The following is a 25,102-nucleotide window of genomic DNA, read 5'->3' on the forward strand; positions in this document are numbered from 1 at the left end:
ACAGGCAGAGATTTACAGAGAAGGACTGCGACTCAGCATTTGCAGGTAGGCCCACTGTCGGGGGTTGACTTTGCTACTATACTGCTATGTATCACTCTACCTACTCAGTCTCTACATAATTTGTCAGACTCCATGGAATCTAGAGGTGTCTCTTGTAACAAGGCCATATCTATCCTTTTGGACTTTTTGCGTGAAACCATGAACATTCCAGGAGTGGGCGCACAGCGGAAGAGAAGCAAACCTATCTGAAATAGGTGTAGTAGACTGGATCTCACCCCTTGTGTGGTGTTATTGAGATAATGTTAAACAATCAAGTGTAGGAAGGAGGGTCCAAAAGGAGGCTACACTTTATGCTAAAATATACCACGGTAGTTGGTGAGAAAGTGTTGATAATTACGAGTAGGGGGAGAGGAGTTGGCCTAACGGCTAGGGCGGTCGACCTTGAATCTGGGGAACTGGGTTCGAGTCTCGGCAATGATACTAAACATCTTGTGATTCTGGACAAATCACTTAATCTCCATGTGCCTAACAAGAATAAATGTGTCCTCCTATAATGCAACTGGTGCTATGTGAAGCACTCTGATAAGCGATACCGGGTCAAGTTTGCGCTACATAAAACTCTGTACAAAAAAAAAAATATGAGAAGGCTAGGGGTGGGGTTAGGTCTGTTGGAGATACAGAGGAGGGGTAGGAATCGGTGGGAACAACAGATGTCAGGATAAGGGGGAGAGTGTGGGTTGGGGAGGTGAGGAGTCACATATGGGAGAAGGGTGGGGGATAGGTGTACCCCCGGGCGCGCTGGGGGGACCAGTATCTAAAGTGCAAATATCATGGGGTAAATGTATGTATAGATGTGAAGAGTATAGATGTGAAGAGAGGGGGTGGAAGGGGCAGGAAGGAAATACATCATAGGTAACTGCTGCTAAAAATGCAGCACTGGGAACACTGATCTGTGTACTGCGTGTCTAAGCTTGTGGAGATAGCGCTTCGAGGGGGGCCTCATCTGGGCGGCAGGGCACTGATCAAGATGGACCAATGAGCTGGCAGGGATGGCAGGGTGAGGCGGGCGGGGGGGGCTCAGAGTCTGTACAGGTCCTTTGGTGGGGGGACAAGACTGATGGAGTCCCTACTATCATCTGGGGAAGGTGGGTAGGCAGCCAGATTCCAAAGAATATGATAATGTGAGGAGGCTGGTGACCTCCTAGCCTTCCAGTGTTGCAGGCTCCCTGAGATAGTAGGCAGATATGGAAGGTCCAGATTGCCGACAGCAGAGCGGGCCAGAATGCAACAGGTAGGAGTAGTTGGTGGCTACAGATGTGCCTGGAGGGGGGAGTTGGGGCATGCAGGGGGGAGGGATGGCCCATTGGCGTTCTTTGTAGTTTAGCTCCAGACCCAGCATGCTGGAGGGATGAGTGATGGTATTTCATGACTGACTGACTGACTGAAGGTATTTATAGAACGCACTTATGCCGAGGCGGCTTGGCGTTATGTAGAGTGAACCGGGAGTTGCCCTAAGATTCGCATTGCATAAAGAGCCAAGTTTTTAATGCCCTTCCTAAAAAGGGTGTGCAAGGGCTGAAGTCGCAGTGAGGCGGCTAGGGAGTTCCATAATTTGGCTGCTAGGATTGAAAAACGTTTCCCTCCCCATCTCACCATTTTCATCCTAGGAAGAAGAACCAGCTCAGTGTCCATAGACCTTAGACAGTGAGATGGGATGTAGCGGGGGAATAGTGGCTGTATGTCTGCCGCCCGACCTCCTTAGAGGGCTTTATGCACAAGGCAGAGAGCTTTGAACTCATCCGACGTCTCACTGGAAGCCATTGAAGTGTTTTTATACTGGCTGAGGTGGAATGGTGCTTGGGTAAACCATACAAGACTCGCGCTGCTGCATTTTGCAATGACTGAAGCTTATTGAGCGGTTTGACTCCAGCGCCAAGATAGAGGGCATTACATTAATCTATCCTTAATAGAATCAAGGAGAAAGGGATAAATGGGAGAATCTTACGCAATACCTTTAATGTGAAAAAACAGGATTAGGCCACTTGATTTATTTGGGGGGCACACGTGAGATCTTTATCAATAAGAAAGCCGAGATTTCTGGCCTTAGACACCGGCAACGGGCATGTTCCGGCTTCAGGGGGCCACCAAAGTTGACTACAGATTGAAGATTTCTGGCCGAATTCCAAGATCTCGTTTTTTTCAGTATTGAGTTTCAAATAATTTGCGTTCATCCAAGACATCAGCGAGGAGGGACAATTGCAAAACCGCTTAGCTGACATGTTACCGTTTTGGGTAACAGACACCACTAGCTGCGTGTCGTCAGCGTAGGACACAAGAGCTAACCCATGACTTTTGACTGGTCTAGCCAGCAGGGCCATGTTAGAAAGGCGACCCCGGGGGAGGCAAAAGATGTCTGACTGGCCACCCCTAGGTCCACCTCTCCGTCAAGAAGTAGCCGAGCGTTACTGAGAGGCCTCCTGGGTGAGGGCCCTCTCCTAGGATCGTACAGCAGAGTAACCACACACTACAAATGGACACCACACCAGAGGTCGAGTTCGTAAGCTTTATCAGGAAATAAAGGCTGCTGGTTCTCAGCGATATGTACAAGTAGACCGAGGGGTCTGTAAAGTCTCGTAAAAGGGGGTCAGGGTAGCGGGACAGTCTCGGTTGGGGGGTATGAAGGGATACCCTGCGCACAGCTCTCAATCCTCGAGCCGGGGGTTCCGAGAGGTCGAGCCGCGGCAGCGCCAGCAGGCTCTCAAGATGATTTCGGCGAAGGTGGGCCGCGGCAGCGCCAGCAGGCTCTCAAGATGGTTCGGCAAAGGTGGGCCGCGGCAGCGCCAGCAGGCTCTCAAGGTGGTTCGGCAAAGGTGGGCCGCGGCAGCGCCAGCAGGCTCTCAAGATGGTTCGGCAAAGGTGGGCCGCGGCAGCGCCAGCAGGCTCTCAAGAGGGTTCGGCAAAGGTGGGCCGCGGCAGCGCCAGCAGGCTCTCAAGATGGTTCGGCAAAGGTGGGCCGCGGCAGCGCCAGCAGGCTCTCAAGAGGGTTCGGCAAAGGTGGGCCGCGGCAGCGCCAGCAGGCTCTCAAGATGGTTCGGCAAGGGTGGGCCGCGGCAGCGCCAGCAGGCTTTCAGGGTATCCTCGGGTTACAGGGACAATGAGTTCTTCTGGTGTCGGCCGTGACAGCATCAGTAGGGCTTTCCAGTCCAGGATACAACTGGCGTCCTACTCCGGGGCTGGCCCAGATATAGGACTGGAGTCCTTTGATGTCCGGACCCTCGCGCCTGGGGGCCAGAGGGGCCGGGAAGATGGTGTCCAGACACCCAGCATGGGGGTGGAGCCAGCACCCAGGGATGCCGGGGGCGATCGATACCAGGCGTCCGGGGACGGCTGGAGGGCCATCGAAACTCCCCTCCTCCGGGATCTGTTGAGTGGCCACTCGACCACCTGGGTAGATCTTGGCGCCTCGATGTCGGGGCTTCGCTGGGGCCGGGGCCGCGTGTTCGTGACGTGGTGGTCCCAAGATCGAGTCGGGCGAGGCCTCGTGCTCAGGACGTGATGGGCCCACGATGGAGTCAGGCCGGTGTGGGGGCCCGTGGTGGTAACCGGACCGGTAGTGTTGGTGCGTGCAGGATCGGGCGGAAGGGGCCGCCCGGGGCTCTGTGGAGGGCCGATGTCGTCCGGGGCCCGCCACTCGGGAGGGGTAGGACCACGCCATGAGGCCGGGTCCAACACGCGTCCCCCCCAGCTGAAGGCAGGGGAGAGTCACCCATCTTCTTGGGGATTCTCCTCGCCGAGGCGGAAGAATCAGGACAGGCTGTCAGCATTGGCGTGGTCGTTGCCGGGGCGATGCTCCACCGTGAAGTCCATCCCTTGGAGGGAGATGGACCATCGCAACAGTTTCGGGTTTTCTCCCCGCATCTGCATCAACCACCGTAGAGGCCGGTGGTCGGTCTGGACCCGGAAGTGGGTGCCGAAGCGGTAGGGCCGGAGCTTCATTAGGGCCCACACGACGGCGAAGGCTTCCCTCTCGATGGTGCTCCATCGCTGTTCTCTGGCCAGCAGCCGCCGGCTGATGAAGGCAACGGGAAGGTCGGCCCCTTCAGGGTTTATTTGGGAGAGGACCGCCCCAATGCCGTGCTCTGAGGCGTCGGTTTGGACCACAAACTCCCGGCTGTAGTCGGGGGCTTGGAGCACAGGGGCGGTGCACATAGCGGTCTTTAGGGTGTCGAAGGCTACCTGGCACTCGGGGGTCCAGTGCACCCTTTGTGGTAGTCTCTTTGAGGTCAGTTCTGTGAGGGGCCCCACAATGCTCCCATAGTTTTTGATGAAGCGTATCCAGTGAGCCCCAGGAAGGCTCGGACGGCGGTCTGGGTGACCGGGGGCTCCCAGGCCTGGATAGCGTCAATCTTTGGCTGGAGGGGAGCCACCTGGCCGCTCCCTACTTGGTGTCCCAGATAGGTCATGGACCCTTGGCCTATCTGGCACTTGCTGGCCTTTATTGTCAGTCCGGCCCGACGGAGGGCTGTCAGGACCTCCCGGAGGTGGGTCAGGTGCGCATCCCAGCGGAGGCTGTACACCGCAATGTCGTCTAGGTAGGCGGCGCTGAACTCTTCTAGCCCGGCCAGCACTCTATTCACGAGTCTCTGGAAGGTGGCCGGGGCGTTTTTCATGGCGAAGGGCATCACCTTGAAATGGTAGTGGCCATCAGGGGTCGAGAAGGCCGATCGCTCTTGTGCTCCAGGTGTGAGGCCGATCTGCCAATACCCGGCCGTGAGGTCGAAGGTGCTGAGATACTTTGTAGCCCCCAGGCGATCGATCAGTTCATCCGCCCGGGGATGGGATGGGCGTCGGTCCTGGTGACGGCATTCAGCCCCCGGTAGTCAACACAGAACCGGAGCTCCGGGGGCGGCGGCTTTAGGTACCAGGACAACTGGGCTGGCCCACGGACTGTCGGAGGGTTCGACTACCCCCAGCGCTAGCATCTTGGCCACCTCGGACTGGATGCAGGCCCGCACTCGGTCGGGCACTCGGAAAGCGCGGTGTCTTACAGGCGGGCTGTCTCCGGTGTCTACATCGTGGACACACCACTGGGTGACTCCAGGGGTGAGGGAAAACAGATCTGCAAACTGCCCCAGCAGCTGCCAGCAGTCATGGTGCTGTTCTGGGGTCTGGGTGGAGGAGAGCATGACCCCTTCGATGGAGCCGTCCCTCTCAGTGGTGCTCATGAGATCTGGCAAAGGTTCGGAGTCATCTTCAGCTCCGTCATCGGTCGCTAACAGCAGACTTAGTTCGGTGCGGGCAAAGTGCGGCTTGAGCCGGTTAGCGTGTAGAACCCGGAGGGGGTTCCTGGGGGACTCCATGTCCACCAAGTAAGTGACGGGGCTCTTGCGCTCCACCACCTTGAAGGGCCCCGTCCATTGGTCCTGGAGGGCGCAAGGTTCAACCGGGGACATGACCCAGACCTGCTGGCCCGGCTCGAATTCGATGGACGAGGCATTCCGGTCATACCAGCGTTTCATCTCCTCCTGACTAGCCTCCAGGTTGGCTTCGGCCAGTTCCCCGAACTTCCGAGTTTGGTTGCGGAGGGTCAGGAGGTACTGGTAGACATCTGGTGGAGCACCTCGGACAGCCGTCTCCCAGCCTTCTTTGACCAGGCGGAGGGGGCCTCGGACCGGGTGCCCATACAATAGTTCGAAGGGGCTGAACCCCAGGGACTTCTGGGGTACTTCGCGATACGCAAACAGGAGGCAAGGCAGCAGAACATCCCATTTGCGTCGTAGGGGCTCCTCTAGGCCCTTGATCATTCCCTTCAGTGTTCGGTTAAACCGCTCCACAAGTCCATTCCCTTGGGGGTGATACGGGGTGGTGAACTTATATGTGACCCCGCACTGTTGCCACAGGGATCGCATGTACTTGGAGATAAAGTTTGTGCCCCGATCACTCACGACTTCTCGGGGGAAGCCGACTCTGGAGAAGATCCCCATTAGGGCTCGGCCTACTACTGGGGCCGTGATGGTTCGGAGGGGGATGGCTTCCGGATAGCGGGTGGCATGGTCCACCAGAACGAGGATGAAGCGGTGCCCTTGAGAGGTGCGGGGGTCCAGGGGCCCCATGATGTCTATCCCCACTCGCTCAAAGGGGGTGGTGACCACGGGAAAAGGCTGGAGCGGGGCTTTGACTTTCCCCCCGCTCTTCCCGCTGGCTTGACAGGTCGGGCAGGTTCTGCAGTGATTATGCACATCGTTGCGCATTTTCGGCCAGTAGAAATGAGTCACCAGGCGGCTGTAAGTTTTGTCCTGCCCCAGGTGCCCGGCGAGGGGCACATCATGTGCTAAGTTCAAGAGGAAGTCTCTAAATTGGAGGGGAACGACCCCTAGTTCGGCAATCTTCTGCTCACTGTAGAGAAGGTCGTTGTCCCAATAGACCCAGTGGGACCCCGCAGGGTCTCCAGCGGCTTGAGTGGCAGCTTGTCGTCGGATTCCCTCGAGGGAGGGACAGGTGCTCTGTTCTTGTCGGAATTGTTCGCGGGTGGGGCCACCTTCTTGGCGCCACTGAGCTAGTTCTGGAAGGTGGCTGAGCTCGGTGATTTCTTCATGGCTGGGCCCCTGGGGGCCCGGTTCCGGGTCGGCGTCCTCGGGGATGGCGGGCGGTGGAGGTGCGGGTCACTCCGGCTCCTCGATCGGGGCTTCCTCCGTTGGGGTGGAGGCCCGGGCGGACATGGAGCGGGTGGTCGCACAAACCCACTCGGGAAGGCCTAGCATCCCCAGGTGCTCTCTCCGCTCTACGCCGGCCCAGAGGGAACTTTCCAGGTCGTTCCCGAGGAGGCAGTCCACGGGGGAATCGTCTCGGACAGTCACTTTCAGCATGCCCGACACCCCTCCCCACTCGAAGGGGATGCGGGCCATCTGGCACAAACTCTCAGAGTTGTCCGCCGACCGTACTGGGCACAAGACGTTGGGAAGAATTTGTTCGGAGGTCACCAAGTAGCAGCGGACCGCCGTCACGCTGGCTCCAGTGGCGGTATTTCTGGGTGTTACCTGGGATCGGGTCTCGGGGGATCATGTCTCGATCACCCAGGCATGCTAAGATCATGGCGGCGGGCTCCCACTCGGCCTGCTCGGTGTCGTCGCCCTCTTCTTCGCCTCCCTCTGCACTCAGGGCGGCGGCCGCGATCTGGCAGCTCGGGGGACCGGTGGTGCCGGGTCGCTGGTTCATCGGGCAGAGAGGGTCGTTCGCATAATGGCCCTGTCGCTGGCACTTGTGGCACGTAACATTCGGGCGGGGCCCGGGTCTGGCTGGGGGGCCCCCCCTCCAACCCAGTGATGGCGACGGGGAGGTAGGGGATGACCCCGCGGGGGTGTCTCGGCCCCTGCTCTGGCCTCCTCCGCCGCCTCGTGGTCGGTGGTTCCCCGGGAATCCCCGGCCGTAGTCTCCCATTGGACTCCGGGGAACTCGGGTGCTCACCCATCTATCCGCCTCGACAGCGAGTTTTCGTGGCTCTGTCAATTTGCTGTTGAGGAGGTGCTGCCTGAGTTCGATGAAGCAGTTATTGGAAAGATGTTCCCATAGGAGGAGGTCGACCAACTGCTGGTAGGTGGTGACCTGGCAGCCTCTGATCCACCCTTCGAAGGCTCTGCTGTAAAAGTTCACGTACTCCACCCAAGTGGTACCGGGGATTTTTTTACAGTCTCGGAATCGCTGCCGGTACATTTCGGGGGTGAGTCCGTAGCGAGTGAGGAGGGCGGTCTTCATGTGTTCGTACAAGGTCATCTCGGCGTCGGGGAGCTCTAGCAGGGCGTCTCTCCCCTCGTTGATGAACTTTCCCCATAAGCCGGCGCCACAGTCTTTGAGGGGTACTCGATGGGCGGTCATGGCGACCTCGTAGGCTTTGAACCACTGTTGGATGTCGTCGTTCTTATAGTATTCTTTGACGACCTCCTTGGGTATGTGCACCCTCGTGTCCACCGGCGGGGGTGAGGTCTTGCCCCCGGCGGTGCCGGTTTCGTTTGTCTTGGCCTTGATTTCCAGTTCTTTGAGGCCGCGCTCATGCTCGAGCATGAGTTTCTTTTCTTCGAGGTCTCGTTGTCTTCGCCTTTCCTCTAGGTCTCCTTCCAGCCGTAGTTGCTCGAGGGCTAATTTCCTTTCTGCCAGCTGTATCTCCCCTTCTTGTCGGAGTCGGGCGAGCTCCAACTCGTGGAGCCTGTTCCTCTCTTGTTCTCGGGCGTCTCCGTGGGGGAGGCCCGTGTCCAGGTTTGCGGGTCTTTCCCCCGCTGGGTTCGCGTCGGTCTCCGGGCGTCCGTTCGGGCCCGGGTTGTCTTCATACTGGGGTGGCGCGTTATCGGCGTCCGCCCAGGCTTGCAGGGCTGATTTAAAGTCCTCTTTGGTGTTGAGGCCCGTGGTAGCGATGCCTAGGTCCTTGCAGAATTGTTTTAATTCCTTGTGGCTGTAATCTTCCATCTTTTCTTTCTGGAATTCCGCAGTCTGTCTGGTTTCCTGAGTAGTCATGGTCGCGGTGTGTTTTTCTCGGTAGTGAGTGAATTACTCTCTGTACGATCTGCGTCGGCTCGGATCCCGTCGCCTGCCACCAATGTTAGAAAGGCGACCCCGGGGGAGGCAGAAGATGTCTGACTGGCCACCCCTAGGTCCACCTCTCCGTCAAGAAGTAGCCGAGCGTTACTGAGAGGCCTCCTGGGTGAGGGCCCTCTCCTAGGATCGTACAGCAGAGTAACCACACACTACAAATGGACACCACACCAGAGGTCGAGTTCGTAAGCTTTATCAGGAAATAAAGGCTGCTGGTTCTCAGTGATATATACAAGTAGACCGAGGTGTCTGTAAAGTCTCGTAAAAGGGGGTCAGGGTAGCGGGACAGTCTCGGTTGGGGGGTATGAAGGGATACCCTGCGCACAGCTCTCAATCCTCGAGCCGGGGGTTCCGAGAGGTCAAGCCGCGGCAGCGCCAGCAGGCTCTCAAGATGATTTCGGCGAAGGTGGGCCGCGGCAGCGCCAGCAGGCTCTCAAGATGGTTCGGCAAAGGTGGGCCGCGGCAGCGCCAGCAGGCTCTCAAGGTGGTTCGGCAAAGGTGGGCCGCGGCAGCGCCAGCAGGCTCTCAAGATGGTTCGGCCAAGGTGGGCCGCGGCAGCACCAGCAGGCTCTCAAGAGGGTTCGGCAAAGGTGGGCCGCGGCAGCGCCAGCAGGCTCTCAAGATGGTTCGGCAAAGGTGGGCCGCGGCAGCGCCAGCAGGCTCTCAAGATGGTTCGGCAAGGGTGGGCCGCGGCAGCGCCAGCAGGCTTTCAGGGTATCCTCTGGTTACAGGGACAATGAGTTCTTCTGGTGTCGGCCGTGACAGCGTCAGTAGGGCTTTCCAGTCCAGGATACAACTGGCGTCCTACTCCGGGGCTGGCCCAGATATACGACTGGAGTCCTTTGATGTCCGGACCCTCGTGCCTGGGGGCCAGAGGGGCCGGGAAGATGGTGTCCAGACACCCAGCAGGGGGGTGGAGCCAGCACCCAGGGATGCCGGGGGCGATCGATACAAGGCGTCCGGGGACGGCTGGAGGGCCATCGAAACTCCCCTCCTCCGGGATCTGTCGAGTGGCCACTCGACCACCTGGGTAGATCTTGGCGCCTCGATGTCGGGGCTTCGCTGGGGCCGGGGCCGCGTGTTCGTGACGTGGTGGTCCCAAGATGGAGTCGGGCGAGGCCTCGTGCTCAGGACGTGATGGGCCCACGATGGAGTCAGGCCGGTGTGGGGGCCCGTGGTGGTAACCGGACCGGTAGTGTTGGTGCGTGCAGGATCGGGCGGAAGGGGCCGCCCGGGGCTCTGTGGAGGGCCGATGTCGTCCGGGGCCCGCCACTCGGGAGGGGTAGGACCACGCCATGAGGCAGGGTCCAAAAGGCCACATAAATGTGGAACAGAGTAGGGGACAAGGCCGAGCCCTGAGGGACTCCACCCGAAAGGATAAACCGTTTCGACCTCAAACCCTCCCGGTATATTATTTGGTCCCCGTAGAAGAGGAAAGATGTTAAAAGGGCCAAACCTTGCCGCTGACTCCCACAGACTGCAGCCTATTTATTAACACTGCATGATTTACAGTATCAAAAGCTGCCGTGAGGTCTAACAGAATCAAGGCCACCCTACCGCCCTCATCCATCACCCTACGAATCTCCTCTGTAGCCATGATTAGGGCTGATTCTGTAGTATGCTGGGCTCTAAAACAATGCTGGGTGGAATCAAGGATGTTGTTATTCTCTAGGTAAGCCGTCAGCTCTAGGTTTATGGCTTTAGTCCAAGATTTTAGAGGGTAAAGGTAAACAGGAGATCTGGCTGTAGCTTTTAGTCTCCAAGGGATCCAGCGAGGTTTTTTTTAGAATAGGTCTGATACAGGCCATTTTCCAGCCCATAGGGAAGATCCCTGATCCTATAACTAGATTTAATAGAGGGGTCAGCGATGTACTAACCTCATCCATAGCTAGATGTAAGATAAATGGGGGACAGGGATCAAGTGGGGACCCAGACTTGGTTAGTGAGAGGATATCTACCACTTGCTCTTCGCTAAGGGCGGAGAATTGAATTTCATGAGAAAAAGGTCGGGGATGGAGGATGGAGGGAGATTAGGGCTCGACGCGTATAATATGAATCAAACAAAGAGTACAATGATAACAATAATAACTATAACCGGCATATCAATGAGAAGTGCAGTCAGTTATAAAAGTGTTCAAGACTGGTGGTGTGATACTCAGCCGGCGGGCGTTGTTGCTCTCAGCCTTGCATCGGTAGGTCCAGTTGTTCCAACTGCGAGACAACAGCACAAGTCTCTTGGCAATCACCCTGTTGCTTAGCTGGGTTTCATAGGAGAGTGAGATTTGTCTCAAACCTGATCTTGGATGACAACCGCTAACGCATGGAGGGCCTGCATTCTATGTCCATGGGTGCGGGCTGCTCTGTCGGGGTCTCTGCCTTGATGTCGGGACCCAGTGTTTGTTTGCCACCGGAAGTGGAGGGGCTGTGTTGTGGGTCGCCTTGGCTAACGAGCATAAGGTGTCCATGTCCTGCATTTGAGAATTGTCCACGAACAGTGCAGGTCCAACCGGATTGTAGAATTCTTTGGAGATGCCGTCCTTGGTGATCCTGAATCATGCAGTTCTTAAGAGGCCATACTTGATATTCATTTGGCGCAGGCGGGTCAAAAGGAGAGAAAGGCCCTGCAGCGGTTATTGGCCTCTCTGGAAAAAGCCACTGCCATGCCTATTTCGTGACCCTAGTATGTAAGTGGGGCTTGAGGGCATGCCACAGATAGTAGCTGTTGAGCTTGCTCATGGTTAAAAAAACAGGCAATAAGCGGTTGGGGACGATCCGTAGGATCCTTGCGCATTAGGGCCGATGCAATGAGCGTGTTGCATCTCCTGCTGCGGCTCAATGGAGACACTCGAGAGCTTTGGGAGAGTGTCTCTGAGGAAGGCTTTGACATTGAAGCCCTCTATCGCTTCCGGAAATCTGAAAAAAACAGATATTGTCCCTTCTGCTGTGATCCTCCACGTCCATCAGCTTACTGAAGAGGAAGAGAAGTTCTCGATCTCTGTCCAGCACATAGTTCAGGTGGTCCTCCATCACTGTCAGCCTCTGGTCCAGCCCATTTTGCCGTATTGACTTTGTTTCGTCAGTCAGGGTAGATATGTTAGCGTCCATGACTTCCAGTCAGTGGCCCTCCACCGAGGTTTCCTGTAGAATTCGATCCATGGTACTGTCCTGAGCTGTGGTTGCAGGAGGCTGGGGCAAGGCATTTTTAGGGTGGGGGCCCTTCGGTGCAGTCATGGTGCGCGGCTGTTTAAGAGCTTCGATGAAGAGGAGCTGCCTTGCGGTTTTGCACATGGCCTCGCCAGCTGACATTCACCCATGATCGTTATGGAGCTGTCTGCTTTCCCGGGGTACAGGTCCGGCCCCCAGTAAAGAGTGGTATTTGGGATGGTATCTGCTGCTCTGCGCCTCCCATTTCTAGACTGGAGGGCCTACAAGCACTGCCGACCTTCAATGACTATGGGCCCTGCAGAAGGAGCCCCCCTGGATGATCTGCAGAGTAAGGCTGGCTGAGTACCTGCAGGTCCCAAGCTGCTGCAAATGTGCAGACTCCTGGATAAATCGGTTTAAAGGCAGAACCAGGACCCTTGGGGACAACGCTGAGGGTGCACTCTTTTCCGGTGCGCCTCACTCCACTCTGTATGACTGTGAAAGAGCTTTCTTAGCTAGTGTTTCTGGTGCTGAGGTAACAGGCAAGCTGTGCTAACATGGCGGCTGGTCAGTAATGCAGAGTACATAGTTGCCCACCTGTCCCTGGGTCTGCTGAATTGGCCTCCTTGCAAGAAGGCTGTGGGGTGTGGGGCAGCAGGTGGTCTGTGGGGTTTGAGAGGCCCTAGGAGATGGGTTGAGAGGTCCTCTGTGGCAGACTGGACGAGATGGCCGGAGAGTGGATCCGATCTAGCTACTCGGTGTAGGTAGGGTAGAGCGGGGCACTTCGGACTTGTGGTTTCATGCTACGTAGGTATGTGGGGATAGGTTGTGGGTCCATGGGTGACGAGGCAAGACCCATTCGTGGGTCTGTGTCCTCTGTTTTGTGTGAATAGGCCTCCAATCGGGTTCCACTGGAGCTGTGGTGGATGGAGAAGCTGGGGCCTGGATACCCGATTTGCCCCCGCCATGCTGTAGCTGCGCTACCGCATGTCCAGGTGATGCGTTGGGGGAAGGTGCTGCGGTGGGATCGCGCCCAGGCCCTCCCGCTGTTGTCCACGTGTGTCCAATTCCTGGTCCCTGTGTGCCGGTATAGCGGGAGTGAGGCGATGAGGTGGAGCAGGGGGGTGGGGGGGCGGAGTGCGTGGAGCCCCCACCTACCTGCAGCAATTCACGTCTTAGTGTGTGCCCAAATACAGGGTCTTTAGGGCGCCAGTATATGGCTGCATGCAGGCACTGAGCCATCTGGGGAACAAGTTGGGCCGTGTCTTTATTTACCACGGTAGTGGTATGGTAAGTCCTCTGTCCTGGTCGGGGATACAAGCCCTGGGTCCCACGATGTGTTTCTGGCGCTGACTGGGGTCGCCGCAAGGTTTGGGCTGCCAGCCGCTGCCGCACCATTTCCAGAGGTAGAGACGAGGCTGCTAGGCGAGAGCCGAAGCTTCACTTCAGCCTCAAGGCCCCGAAGCCTCGCTTAGACACAGAAGAGTTGGGTTGGGATGGCAGTTGTCCCTGGCCAAGCATCAGAAGGTGTGTGAGGTAAAGGGGTAGGTTGTGGGACCCCCGCCACACCCTAAAGGCCACCATCTCCGTCCGAGGCCCGACTCGCGTCGGTGCTCCGAAATCAAGCGACCATTCTTGTTCGTGGCTAGAGCACACTCCCCACCCATCATCATTCTTGATTCATTTGACCCCTCCATTGTGTGATTTTATTGCGATTGCATCCCAATCACATCTTTGATAGGCACATGACCAGGCAGCTCACTTGAGTGGTCATATATAACTGCAGAAGTGCCATCTTGTAAATGCTGGGTGTTGATGGGCTTAAATATCCTAATATCAAAGATAAGTTGTGCCTCACTGCAGTAACTAATAATGTGATGGCAAAGTCTCAAGGGAGGTAAACAAAATTATTATTATTATTATTATTATTTATTTTTGTAGAGCGCGTAGTCACCAGGAGGTATCCCAGCGCTGGTGGACCCTATCTCCTAAGTTCAGTGGGCCAGGGGGGAACGTAAGGGATGGGGGCAGACAGAAGGGTTACAGCGAGCGTGAATCATTGGGGAAAAAGGTGAGTTTTAAGCAGCTTCCTGAAGCGAAGATATTGCGGTTCCAGTCGTAGGTCGTGAGGAAGCAAGTTCCAGAGACGTGCAGTATGGACCGAGAAACGTCTTCCTCCTGAGCGGGCTTTCTTGTATCTGGGGATCATGATGAAGTTTTCCGTGTCCGAGCGAAGGGGTCTTGTAGGTTTGTAGGGTATGATGAATTTCCTGAGGACAAGGGGGCCTTGATTTCGTAGCAGTTTATGGGCCAGGCACAGGGCTTTGAATTTGACCCGCTCCCTTATCGGGAGCCAGTGGAGGAGTTTTAGGGCCGGTTTAGCCGAGACTCTGGCAGGGGTGTTTGTGAGAATCCGCGCCGCCGTGTTCTGGATTCTCTGGAGCTTGTTAAGCGTCGCTTCGGGGGCGCCCAGATAGATCACATTGCTGTAATCCAACCTCGAGAGTATTAGCCCTTGGATTAGCAATTTTTGGGAGTTGGGGGGTAGGAGGGGCAGGACTTTCCTCAGTGATTTCATGAGCCCGAAGCAGGTCCCTGCAACTGTTTTTGCTTGTGTGGTGAATGAGAGGTCTTTGTCCAGCCACACACCAAGACTTTTTGCTTCTTCCTTTGGATCAGGGGGGGGGGCCCATGCAAGCTGGCCATATGTTCGGGGAGAGTGTAAGTCCTTTCGGGCCAAGGAGCAGGAACTCAGTTTTTGTCCCGTTTAGTTTCAAGGCTGAGCTGTTCATCCAGCAGTGGACCTGCGTAAGGCAGTTGAATAATTCTGCTGATTGTTGTCTGGGGTGGGATAGTGACACCACTAGTTGAGTGTCATCAGCATAGCTTACTACGCTTACTCCGAACGGGGTGATAACCTCCTCCAATGTGGACATGTAGATATTAAATAATGTTGGGCTCAGGGAGGAGCCCTGAGGCACTCCACATTGGAGGGGAATTTCGGAGGAGCGGGCGTTCTTCTCCCAGATCTGATAGTTCCGCTGAGTCAGAAAGGATGTTAGCCAGGAGAGTGCCAAAAATCAGATTAAGAGCTACCATAAACATTTGCCATTTTCTTATGTGGAGCCTTCTAACTTCTAATAATAGAAAAAAGATGCTTAATTCTAGAAAAACGGATTGTATGTTTGGAAATGCAATACTCTAGGCTCATTGAAAATTAGGTTCATGGAAGGAGTGACCTAGCAAACTGATTTCGCTTAGCTGATAAAATCTGGTCATGTTTTCTATAATTATCAGAAGACTTTTTTGTCCAACTAGACCCACCCAGTCTGCTCCCTTTTCTTCCTACTTTGCTACACAGTGTTGACCCATATCCATACTGATCAAGAAACCACAGACAATACTAAAATGCATCCATTATGTATATTAACATCCTAATATGTTTCTGCTGCATAACTACAAGATGGCTTCTCTTAAGCCAAGAGCTCTACATCGAGTCTACACAGTCACAGAAAAATACCTTAATGCAAATGTAATATTTCACGTGTGTATGTTGAAGTGGTTTTTAGAAATCAGTGACACCTCAGATGCCAACCTAAACTGTTCTCTTTAGAAAGCATCTGTAAACCTGGTTATTTTCTTCATCTTTGTAGTTTTCTTTTCATCTTACTTAAGTTATCTAGATTAGGCTTCTCCGCAATACCTCCTAAGTGGACACTAACATTTGTCGCTCTCTACAAAATGAAAATCAAATTCTAAAAAACACTTGTAAATTGCGAATTATCGTAAGATTGTTTAAATAAATGAGGAATTAATTTGCATTCAGCTAAGCATTAAGTCTAGTAACTATGATTTTTGATTCTTTGAGTCTTAAACCTCATTTAATGGAACATCTGCAATCCCGCCTGACCTGTGCAAACAGCTGTTTTACAATAAAACTATTTGCTTCTTTGCGCGTGGTGCCCATTCCCAAATATGATTGATGGTTATGAAAGCGCTTACACCAATGATGTCCACCCAGTGTAGATGCAGGAGACCTGGGCACTTACTAGAATTTCACTATGCCCACATACTATGGCACTACATACAATGAATCTTAATGGAAAGTATTTTTTAGTCAGTTGTAATCATTAAACTCTGGTTCTAACTAATCCTAAAATCTGTCAATAAACCTGTATTTGACACCCCAACAGTGAACAACTTCCTCATTTTAATTCTTGTAGAGGCCCTATTTGATCTTCAATTATATACATTTTCCTGCAGTTTATGATGAAATTATGTACTAAAATTGCAAATCCTGGTTACATTGTGTTTTCCACAGGCGGTGTTTAAATATGAACAGTAGTGTTTTTGATCTCAGTTGATATTGGAGTTCTTTACTCAACATCCTGTTCTTTGCTTTCCAGGTGCCCTCTATGCCAGAAAATTGACTATTGACGGAGAACAGGTTTCTCTTCAGGTTCAAGATACACCATTTGTGTCGCTAGAGGTAATAGATTTGTTTATTGCTGCACGGCCTCTGTTGTCCCTGTCATGGGCGCAGCATATCTTGAGCCTCTGAGTGTATTAGCGGGCACAAGTAATAGATTCATTTGTGATGAAATTATGAGGTATCTTATAATATCCAGTTGATTTTTTTTTTCGTCTAGTTCAGATTTCAAGAATTTTGGATGCTCTGTGTGTGCTGTGTATTCTCCTTCAGGCGGTGTTATTGACTTTTTCATGTGGTTATGTTAACTGCATTAATCCCTCAGATTAATTGTGGGGTGTTTACCTCAGGGTGAATAATATTTGGAAGCATGCATTTTTTTTGTGCAACTTTTTTCAATGTAATCTTTTTCTTTTAATTAATTTAGTATTAGATGTCGACTGTACCACTCTTTTTTTTATTGTGTGTGTATATATAGACATAGATTTGTCTGTGTGTGTTTGTGTGTGTGTATATATACATATATATTATTTTTTACTAAGGCTAGAGTGACGTGCTAGTTAGGGTAAAATGTCTGGAATGTCGGTTATAGTTATTTCAAGTAATTAGAACTCCAGCCCTAAAGAAAACAGAACTTGTGCCCTGACCATGCACAGTGTTGTTCTCAATGATGTAATTTCCGATGTCATTAAGGATGTTATCAGCACAGTGTTGTTCTCAATGATGTAATTTCCGATGTCATTAAGGATGTTATCAATGTTGTCACTGAACATGTCATGAGTATTCTAATATGTGAGGGTGCAAGGAATCCACCAGGCCTAGTGGGATCAGGGTATCCCTACCTTTCCCCTGTATGTTTTTTAATTTTTGCATCTTTTTTTCAGGGCAGGGGACAGAGTCCCTGAATCCCAAAATGGCTGCTGTAACATCTTTGATGTTGTGGCAGCCAATCAGACCTTATCTTTTGATCTGTTGGGCCCACGGATCCTTTCATCTCTATATATACATACAATTTAAAACTTAATTTCTCAAAAACTACTCATCTGATTTGCAACAATTCACTAAAAGCATGCTTTCTGGGTAAAGATCTAGCTTTCTGCCAAATTTGGTGTAATTCCATTCTGGTATTTTTACTGTTGCTGTGTAATTTGCCTATGGAAAATTTAATGGGGAAAACATGTTTTAGGGCCCTCCTGTTTCACAGCCCCCGCTTGATGGATCACCTTGAAACATTTCAGGAAGGAGCGGAGGTAAATGAGACTTTTTTTGGAAAGTTGCATGAAACTTTGTCAAACTGTGCCAAAGCTTTAATATATATATATATATATATATATATATATATATATATATATATATATATATAAATAAATAAATATATATTGTATATATATTTCCGTGCACAGGTGGAATAAAGTTGAAAGGGGAGGTTCAAAAGGACGTGTTCTAATTTTAGCGCCCATAGGAAATTTTAGTTGCAGCTACAGCAAAAACTCCTGAACCTATTTACACCCAAGTTGGCTTGAAAGTAGAACTTTACTCAGAAAGCATGCTTTTGTTGACTTTGTGCAACGTCTATTTAGTAGTTAACTACAAAAAAGTCAAGAGTAGGATTGAATGGGTTAACACTTCTGTATATCTTGTCTGTTTTAGTTTACGGACAATCCGCAAACTTGATTTGCGTACCCAAATTCAAAAATAAAAGGCCTCCTGTTAGATATTGGAGGATTTTCTCTTGTGCCTACCATTACAGAATGTGGGCACAATCACTGCATCCTGATAATAAAAAGGCCACATAAAGGTTACCATGAGCACACCCTGACCCCCAGTTCTGAGTGGGTAGCTTCCCAAAGATTCCCCAAATCCCCCAAATTTGTAATAATACTAAAATAATAATAAAATAATAAAACATTGGTTTTGAACCCAAACAGGCATAGGACTTCTGCATTCACAGTCCATAATCTGCGGTTTCAGTACCAAGGTCCCGCACAAGTTCATGAGTTTCAAAGTCTACAGCCCTGCTACCTTAGCCACTGACTTAGGATGCAATTTTGGATTGTTGAGTTCACGGTCTTTATCATAAGACCTCCGAGTATGCAACTCAGATCCACTTTGGGGCCCCTTTCCATAATCCTTGGTCCCGTACAGACTGTTGACTACCAAAGTGGACCCAACAGGGGTGCATGAGATTCGTAGTCGAGGCCAGAGGCATAATGACCATGGTCTATAGATGCTATTTTGGATGTCTCGAGTTTACAGTCTTGGAAAAAAAAGTCTACGGACTACCAACACATTTGTGGGCTATGTAAAATTAAAAAACTACTGACTTCATATAAATGTCCACTTAAGAGTGTGTGCTGCCTCCAGCATCCACTTTAGGGAACCAATCGTATTATTTTCGCCTTTAAAAAAAAATATGCAAAGTCAGCATCTATATGGTGAAGACCGATATATCTTAACAGAAATATATAGCGACTGAGCCAGGCAGGTGCCCAGGGAGTGGTAATTTGTGGTTCTTTAGTTTTAGAAGATCACTTTTTTTGTGGTTTTTCAAACTCGTGCAGCGAGGGGCTTTGCTGGATTTCTGGTGGTAGGCAGTGCCAGTGGAGTTGGCCTAGTAAGTAAAGGTGCCAGAACCAATAGGCTAAAGAAGCCATTTTATTTCTATTGAATTCTGGAGTAGGCCAAACAGGCAATTCAAATATGGTTTTTCGTCTGATGATTTGAGTTGTCTTTTATCAATTCAGACTCCAGAGGCCTCTTGGCGGCCCATACTGGGGCTGCCTGGAGGTTCTCAGAAAGGCAGGAAATTCCTAGATGTGCCCTTACATTGACCTAACTGATGTCTACTATATTGCATACACACACATAAATACCATGTCATTATTTGCTACAGAGATGCCAATACCTCATCTGTACTCTTACATGGACCTTAATCTTGCCCAAAACCTTATAACTTACCCTAGGCTTGTGCATAATCCTACTTGTAAAGCTTACCTTAAAACTGAGCCTCATCATAGACCTGAGTTTATGCCTACCCATTACGCAACCCTTTACCGCAATCCTCAACTCCCGCACCGTATGTTCAATAAATGAAGACCGAGCCGGGCCGTCTCACCTCTATTCAACTACTTCTCAAGAAGCTGGAAAGACGCGCACACTCACACTTATCCAACATTCTCTCACTTTCTCACTCACACTCGGTCTCACTCCCTCTCCCTCTTTCGGTCTTACTCTCTCCTGCTTTATCTCTCCTCTTCTTTTCTCCTCCTCTCCCCTTTTCTCTAACACTTTCTCCCTCTGATCTCCCCTTCTTACTACTTGTCTCCTCCTCTCCCCATCATCCTTTGTCTCTCCCTCATGTTTCTGTCTCACGCTGTGAATTTGCCCCAGTTTACACAGTACTTGAATGAAAGGCTTGCGTGAAAGCCTAGCAATGAAGCAAGTGGGTACAATCGTTCAGCCTACAAACCGGGCCTGGCCTGGAATAGCCCTATCAGAGCCAAGCACACTACTTTCACGTCTTGACCCTGCAGGATACCCTAAATTGCCCTTAGGCGGGCTTAATTTCTCTGTAGCAGAAAATTATAGGTTCGCCCATAAGAAAGAACTCCATTGAGTAGAGTGCCGGATCCTACTGTTTTATATGTTCATTCAGCGGTGCTGGTAAAACTGTGACTTGTTAACCAATATATTTGGGCAACTGGGTCCTGTAAAAATAAAATCGGTGGGTTCTAGTTTAAAAGAAATATTCTAGCGGGCTCTGGTAGAGTGGGGAGAGATTGGGTTGGGACGGGCAAAGGTAACATCTAATTTTTAATTAACCAGCCTAACTTGCTTCTTAATAACACAAACATATTAAACTATTCTCAGCCAGAGACCCTTCTTTCCAGCTCTGGAGTAGTGAAAGGCGTTTGGTTAAAGGGCCTTCCTGCGTATGACGTCACAGAACCTCTCTTAAAACCCTGGCACGCGTCATCAAGCCAAGCAATATTCTGGAATGTCCATTGCTGGCGTTTGTTGCTGTTAAGGTCTTAGCAAAGAACCTGTCCTTAAGGGCGACCCATTTAATACATATTATCGCTGCATTACACTGCACGTGCAGACTTGTAGCCCTCACAAGTACAGAAGAAAACAAACACCCGTGCCTCATTCTTGGCATGTAAAAAGCATTGTGTGCAATGGAGAAGTGAATAGTTTGACAACAAGTAAAAAAGTTTATGCTACGCATGCAGGGCGTTTCGAATGAACTATGTGGCCCAGATCCCAAATGACGAGGATCACACTGTTCAGACTTCCCCATCTAGAGGGGCCTTGGATTAAAGCCTATAGACCACATGTGAAGCACAACCATAAAGATACCTCAGTACAGTTTGATTTTCTCCTTAGTTTCCTTTTTGTGTGGAACATTGGCATCGAACCATCCTTTTAGGCCATGTCTGAAAACTCTTTCAGCGGAAATTTGTCTTCAGGTTACCTTTTGTTCAAAACATCATTTAAACTCCTATCCATATACTGGGTTGTACCTTCATGCTCACTAGTTGAGGCTCAAGTAACACCTTTTAATGCAACATCTCAAACGTCCCAGACGTGCCTGAGATCCTCTTCTTTTTCACTGCTAAAAAACTCATTGCAACCCAGTTCTTTTACTAAGTTTTTCTTAGTAGAAATATATGATAATGATGAGGCTTTGTGTGTTTGATTTAAAGAAAATCGGGACTTTCTGTAAGAGGTCCGCGTGCTCGGCTGCAACGGGTAGTGTAGTGACAGTGGTGAAGGACGAGGATTAAAGTGCTTGATGAAAACAGGCTTATCTTGTCATGGCCAAGGGAATTCTGTTTACTATCTTGAAATGTGCATTGCCCGTCTTTAATTGGGGTCCATTTGTAAGGAACTGCTAAAAACTACACTTGGACTTGTCTGTACTGATCATGCTCAATCAATCAATCAATCAAAGCATTTATATAGCGCAGTACTCACCCGGGGGGTCTCAAGGCGCTAGGGGAGGGGGGGGTCCGCTACTGCTCGAACAGCCAGGTCTTGAGCTGCTTCCTGAAGGAGGTCCTGGGTCAGGCGGAGGTGGGTCGGGAGGGAGTTCCAAGTCTTGGCGGCCAGGTAGGAGAAGGACCTTCCTCCTGTTGTGGCTCTTCGGATGCGGGGGATGGCGGCGAGGGCGTGGCCGGTTGATCGGAGCTGGCGTGTGGGAGCGTAGAAGTTGAGACGGCTGTTGAGGTATCCTGGGCCTTGGTTGTGTAGGGCTTTGTGTGCGTGGGTGAGGAGGCGGAAGGTGATTCTCTTGTTAACCGGGAGCCAGTGCAGATCCCTCAGGTGTCCGGCGGGGGATGTCCAAGATGAGTCGTGCTGAGGCGTTCTGAATCCGCTGGAGTCTCTAATGGAGTTTGGCGGTGGTTCCGGCGTAGAGGGAGTTGCCGTAGTCCAGACGGCTGGTGACGAGGGCCTGGGTGACTGTCTTCCTGGTCTCGGTGGGGATCCACCGGAAGATCTTACGTAGCATGCGCAGGATGTTGAAGCACGACGAGGAGACGGCGTTGACTTGTCTGGTCATGGAGAGGGAGGAGTCCAGGATGAAGCCCAGGTTGCATGCGTGGTCAGTTGGTTTGGGAGCGCTGCCCAGGGTGGGGGGCCACCAGGTGTCGTCCCAGGCAGAGGGTGAGGAACCCAGGATGAGGACTTGCGTCTTGTCCGAGTTCAGTTTCAGGCGGCTGTTCATCATCCACTTGGCTACATCTGTCATCCCTTCGTGTAGGTTGGTTCTGGCGGTGGCGGGGTCGTTGGTGAGGGAGAGGATCAGCTGGGTGTCGTCGGCGTAGGAGATGATGTTGAGGTTGTGTTGGCATGCGATGGCTGCGAGGGGGCTCATGTAGACGTTGAAGAGGGTTGGGCTGAGCGAGGAGCCTTGAGGGACGCCGCAGATGACTTCGGTGGCTTCTGATCTGAACGGGGGGAGGCGGACTCTCTGTGTCCTTCCGGCGAGGAACGAGGTGATCCATTCCAGTGCCTTCTCCTGGAGTCCGATGCTGCTGAGGCGCTGCACTAGGGTGCGGTGGCAGACAGTGTCGAAGGCCGCGGAGAGATCTAGGAGGATGAGGGCCGCTGTTTCTCCGTTGTCGAGCAGGGCTCGGATGTCATCGGTGGCAGCGATTAGGGCGGTCTCGGTGCTGTGGTTGGCCCGGAAGCCAGACTGCGAGAGGTCGAGGGAACCGTTCGTCTCGAGGAAGGCGGCCAGCTGCTTGTTGACGGTCTTCTCGATGACTTTTGCAGGAAACGGGAGCAGCGAGATGGGGCGGTAGTTCTTGAGGTCGGTGGGGTCGGCTGATGGCTTCTTGAGTAGAGCGCTGAGTTCGGCGTGCTTCCAGCTCTCCGGGAAGGTAGCGGTGTCGAAGGAGGTGTTGATGATGTCCCGCAGGTGGCGTGCGATGACAGCGTCGGCCTTGTTGAAGACGTGGTGAGGGCAGGGGTCGGTCGGAGATCCAGAGTGGATGGAGTTCATCGTGCGAATGGTGTCTTCGGTGCTGATCGGGGTCCAGGCGCGGAGGGTGGTGGTGGGGGGCGGTGGTTCAGTCGTGGCGTGCGTCGGTTGAGTGTTGAAGCTGTTGTGTATGTCTGCGATCTTGTTGTGGAAGTAGGAGGCGAGGGAGTTGCAGAGGTCTTGCGAAGGGGTGATGTCGTTTATTCCGGGGTTGGAGAGCTCTTTAACGATGTTGAAGAGTTCCTTGCTGTTGTGTGCGTTGCTGTCGAGTCGTTCCTTGAATGCAGTTTTCTTGGTGGCGCGGATCAGTTGGTGGTGTTTTCGGGTGGCGAGCTTGAGGGCAGTCGTGTTGTCCGGTGTTGGGTCTCTGCGCCAGGTTCTCTCAAGGGCTCGGCAGTTCTTCTTGGAGCTCTTGAGTTCGTCGGTGAACCATGGGGCCTTCTTGCTGCCTGGTCTGCTAGGCGGGGTCTTCAGAGGGGCAAGATCGTCTGCGCAGTTGCTGATCCACTTTGCGAGGTTGGTGGCGGCCTGGCTTGGGTTTGTTGCGCTGGTGGGAGGGCTCATGCTCAGGGAAGTCGCGAGCTGGTCGGCTGTGATCTTGTTCCAGCTTCTGCGTGCAACCTGTTGCTGGTGGTGGCGGATCGTGGTCCTTCTGAAGCTGAAGTGGACGCAGATGTGGTCCGTCCAGTGGAGTCCGGTGGCGTGGCTGAAGGTGATATCCTTGCTGGATGAGAAGACGGGGTCGAGTGTGTGTCCGGCGTAGTGGGTGGGGGTGGTCACCAGCTGCTTGAGACCGAGGTTGGCGAGGTTGTCCAGCAGGGTGGTGGTGTTGCGGTCGTTGTTGTTCTCCAGGTGGAAGTTGAGGTCCCCTAGGAGGATGTAGTCGGCGGAGAGGAGGGCGTGCAGGCTGATGAAGTCGGCGATGTCTTCGCTGAATTGTGTGCGTGGTCCCGGGGGTCTGTAGATGAGGGTGCCTCTAAGGGTGGTCTTGGGGTTGATGTGGATCTGGAAGTGCAGGTGTTCGGCGGGTGCGAGGGTGTCGTCGGTGTTGGTCGTGATGCGGATGGTGTTCCTGTGGATGATGGCGATGCCTCCTCCTGTCTGGTTGACGCGGTCCCTCCGGATGATCTTGTAGCCGTCCGGGATGGCGATGGCGATGTCGGGCGATGAGGAGGCGTTCATCCAGGTTTCCGTGAGGAAGGCGACGTCTGGGGCTGTGGTGTCGATCAGGTTCCAGAGTTGGACGGCGTGTCTGTGGACGGAGTGGGTGTTGAGCAGGATGCACTTGAGGTGGTTGCTGCTGGTGCTCGGCTTGGTCGAAGCTGGTGTAGTGCAGGTCCGGATGCAGGTGAACTTGCAGGAGTGGCAGCCGAAGGGACCGTGGGTGCGTCTCGGGGTGGCTCGATAGCAGCCCGGGCTTCGACCAGCGTTGAGTGCGTAGAGTTCGGCGGCGTCGTAGGTTCGGCGGGTGGGCTGGTGTCTGCGGGGGCCAGGGGTCCTGGCACTGGGCGCGGTCCAGGCGCGGACGGGCGCAGACGGGCTTACCTTTGGCGTACCTTTGGCGCTCATTCGGTGCTCCCGCTGCGCGCGTCCGCTGCGCGGTCACTCTGGGGGCGTCATAAGTGAGGAGCTGGGAGGGCGGGTCAGCTGGGTGGCGGGAGCGGGGCGGCCAATGGGCAGGAGGGGGCGGGGTCGGCGGTGGTCTGCGGCGGGAAGGAGGTCCGAGGGCGGCTCAGCGGCGGCTGGGTCGTCCGGCGGACGGTAAGAGACACAAGGAAGGGGGAGGGCAGCAGAGGGGGGAAAGGGGTGCACAGAGGGCAAAGAGGAAAATAAAGAGGTGAAAAACGAGTGAATTAGCAGAGGGGAGAAGGAAAAGGAAAACGACGAAGGCAAGAGCGAGGCAGCAGGAGGGGGGAGAGATGCAGAAGGCAGCAGCGAGGCAGCAGAGCAGGGCTCAGGTAGGCAGTGGGCTCAGGCAGGCAGTGGGCAAGAGCAGCGGAGTGGGGGCGACCTCGCCTGGAGAGGCTCAGCGGTCAGCATTACGTGACAAAACCACAACATCCTCAAGTGTGTTTCTTTAAATATTGTGTTTTTGTCTCTGCTGACTTGTAGCTGTCTGACCTTTGTCGTGTAGTTCCTATAAATGTATATACGACCTGTGCGTTTAGACAACATAAACTATGGTATTGGTATCCAAACTGATTCCAGATACCCCCACAGGATAGGTTAGTCTGTAGTCCTGCTAGCTCATAGTGCCACTATGCCTTCCTCTTACCAAGGAGTGAAAAGTTTCTGGTAACTATCGAACACGACAACCCTGATCCCTCAGGAACGTGGAAAGAGTACAGTACTTTTCGCTCACTCACGCTTACTTTGTCTCAGAGGGATACACAGAATAAACGGTGGGGACTTTTTCAATATGCATTTATTGAACCAGCATCATTCTAGTGTAAAATACG

At 52.7% G+C, this 25,102-nt stretch overlaps 1 protein-coding gene across 2 annotated transcripts in view; it reads left to right on the forward strand.

Annotated features, from left to right (window-relative positions):
* Nucleotides 1-25,102, forward strand: part of LOC144752013 (ras-like protein family member 11A-like) — a 217,727-nt gene that overhangs the window by 163,330 nt on the left and 29,295 nt on the right. For both annotated transcript variants that reach the window (XM_078639974.1, XM_078639973.1), the window contains one exon: nucleotides 16,134-16,216. In XM_078639974.1, coding sequence (XP_078496100.1) covers nucleotides 16,134-16,216 — 83 coding nt within the window. The remainder of the gene's footprint in view (nucleotides 1-16,133; nucleotides 16,217-25,102) is intronic.

Source organism: Lissotriton helveticus, chromosome 4_2 (assembly GCF_964261635.1).
Source record: "Lissotriton helveticus chromosome 4_2, aLisHel1.1, whole genome shotgun sequence".
In the NCBI taxonomy this organism is placed as follows: domain Eukaryota; kingdom Metazoa; phylum Chordata; class Amphibia; order Caudata; family Salamandridae; genus Lissotriton; species Lissotriton helveticus.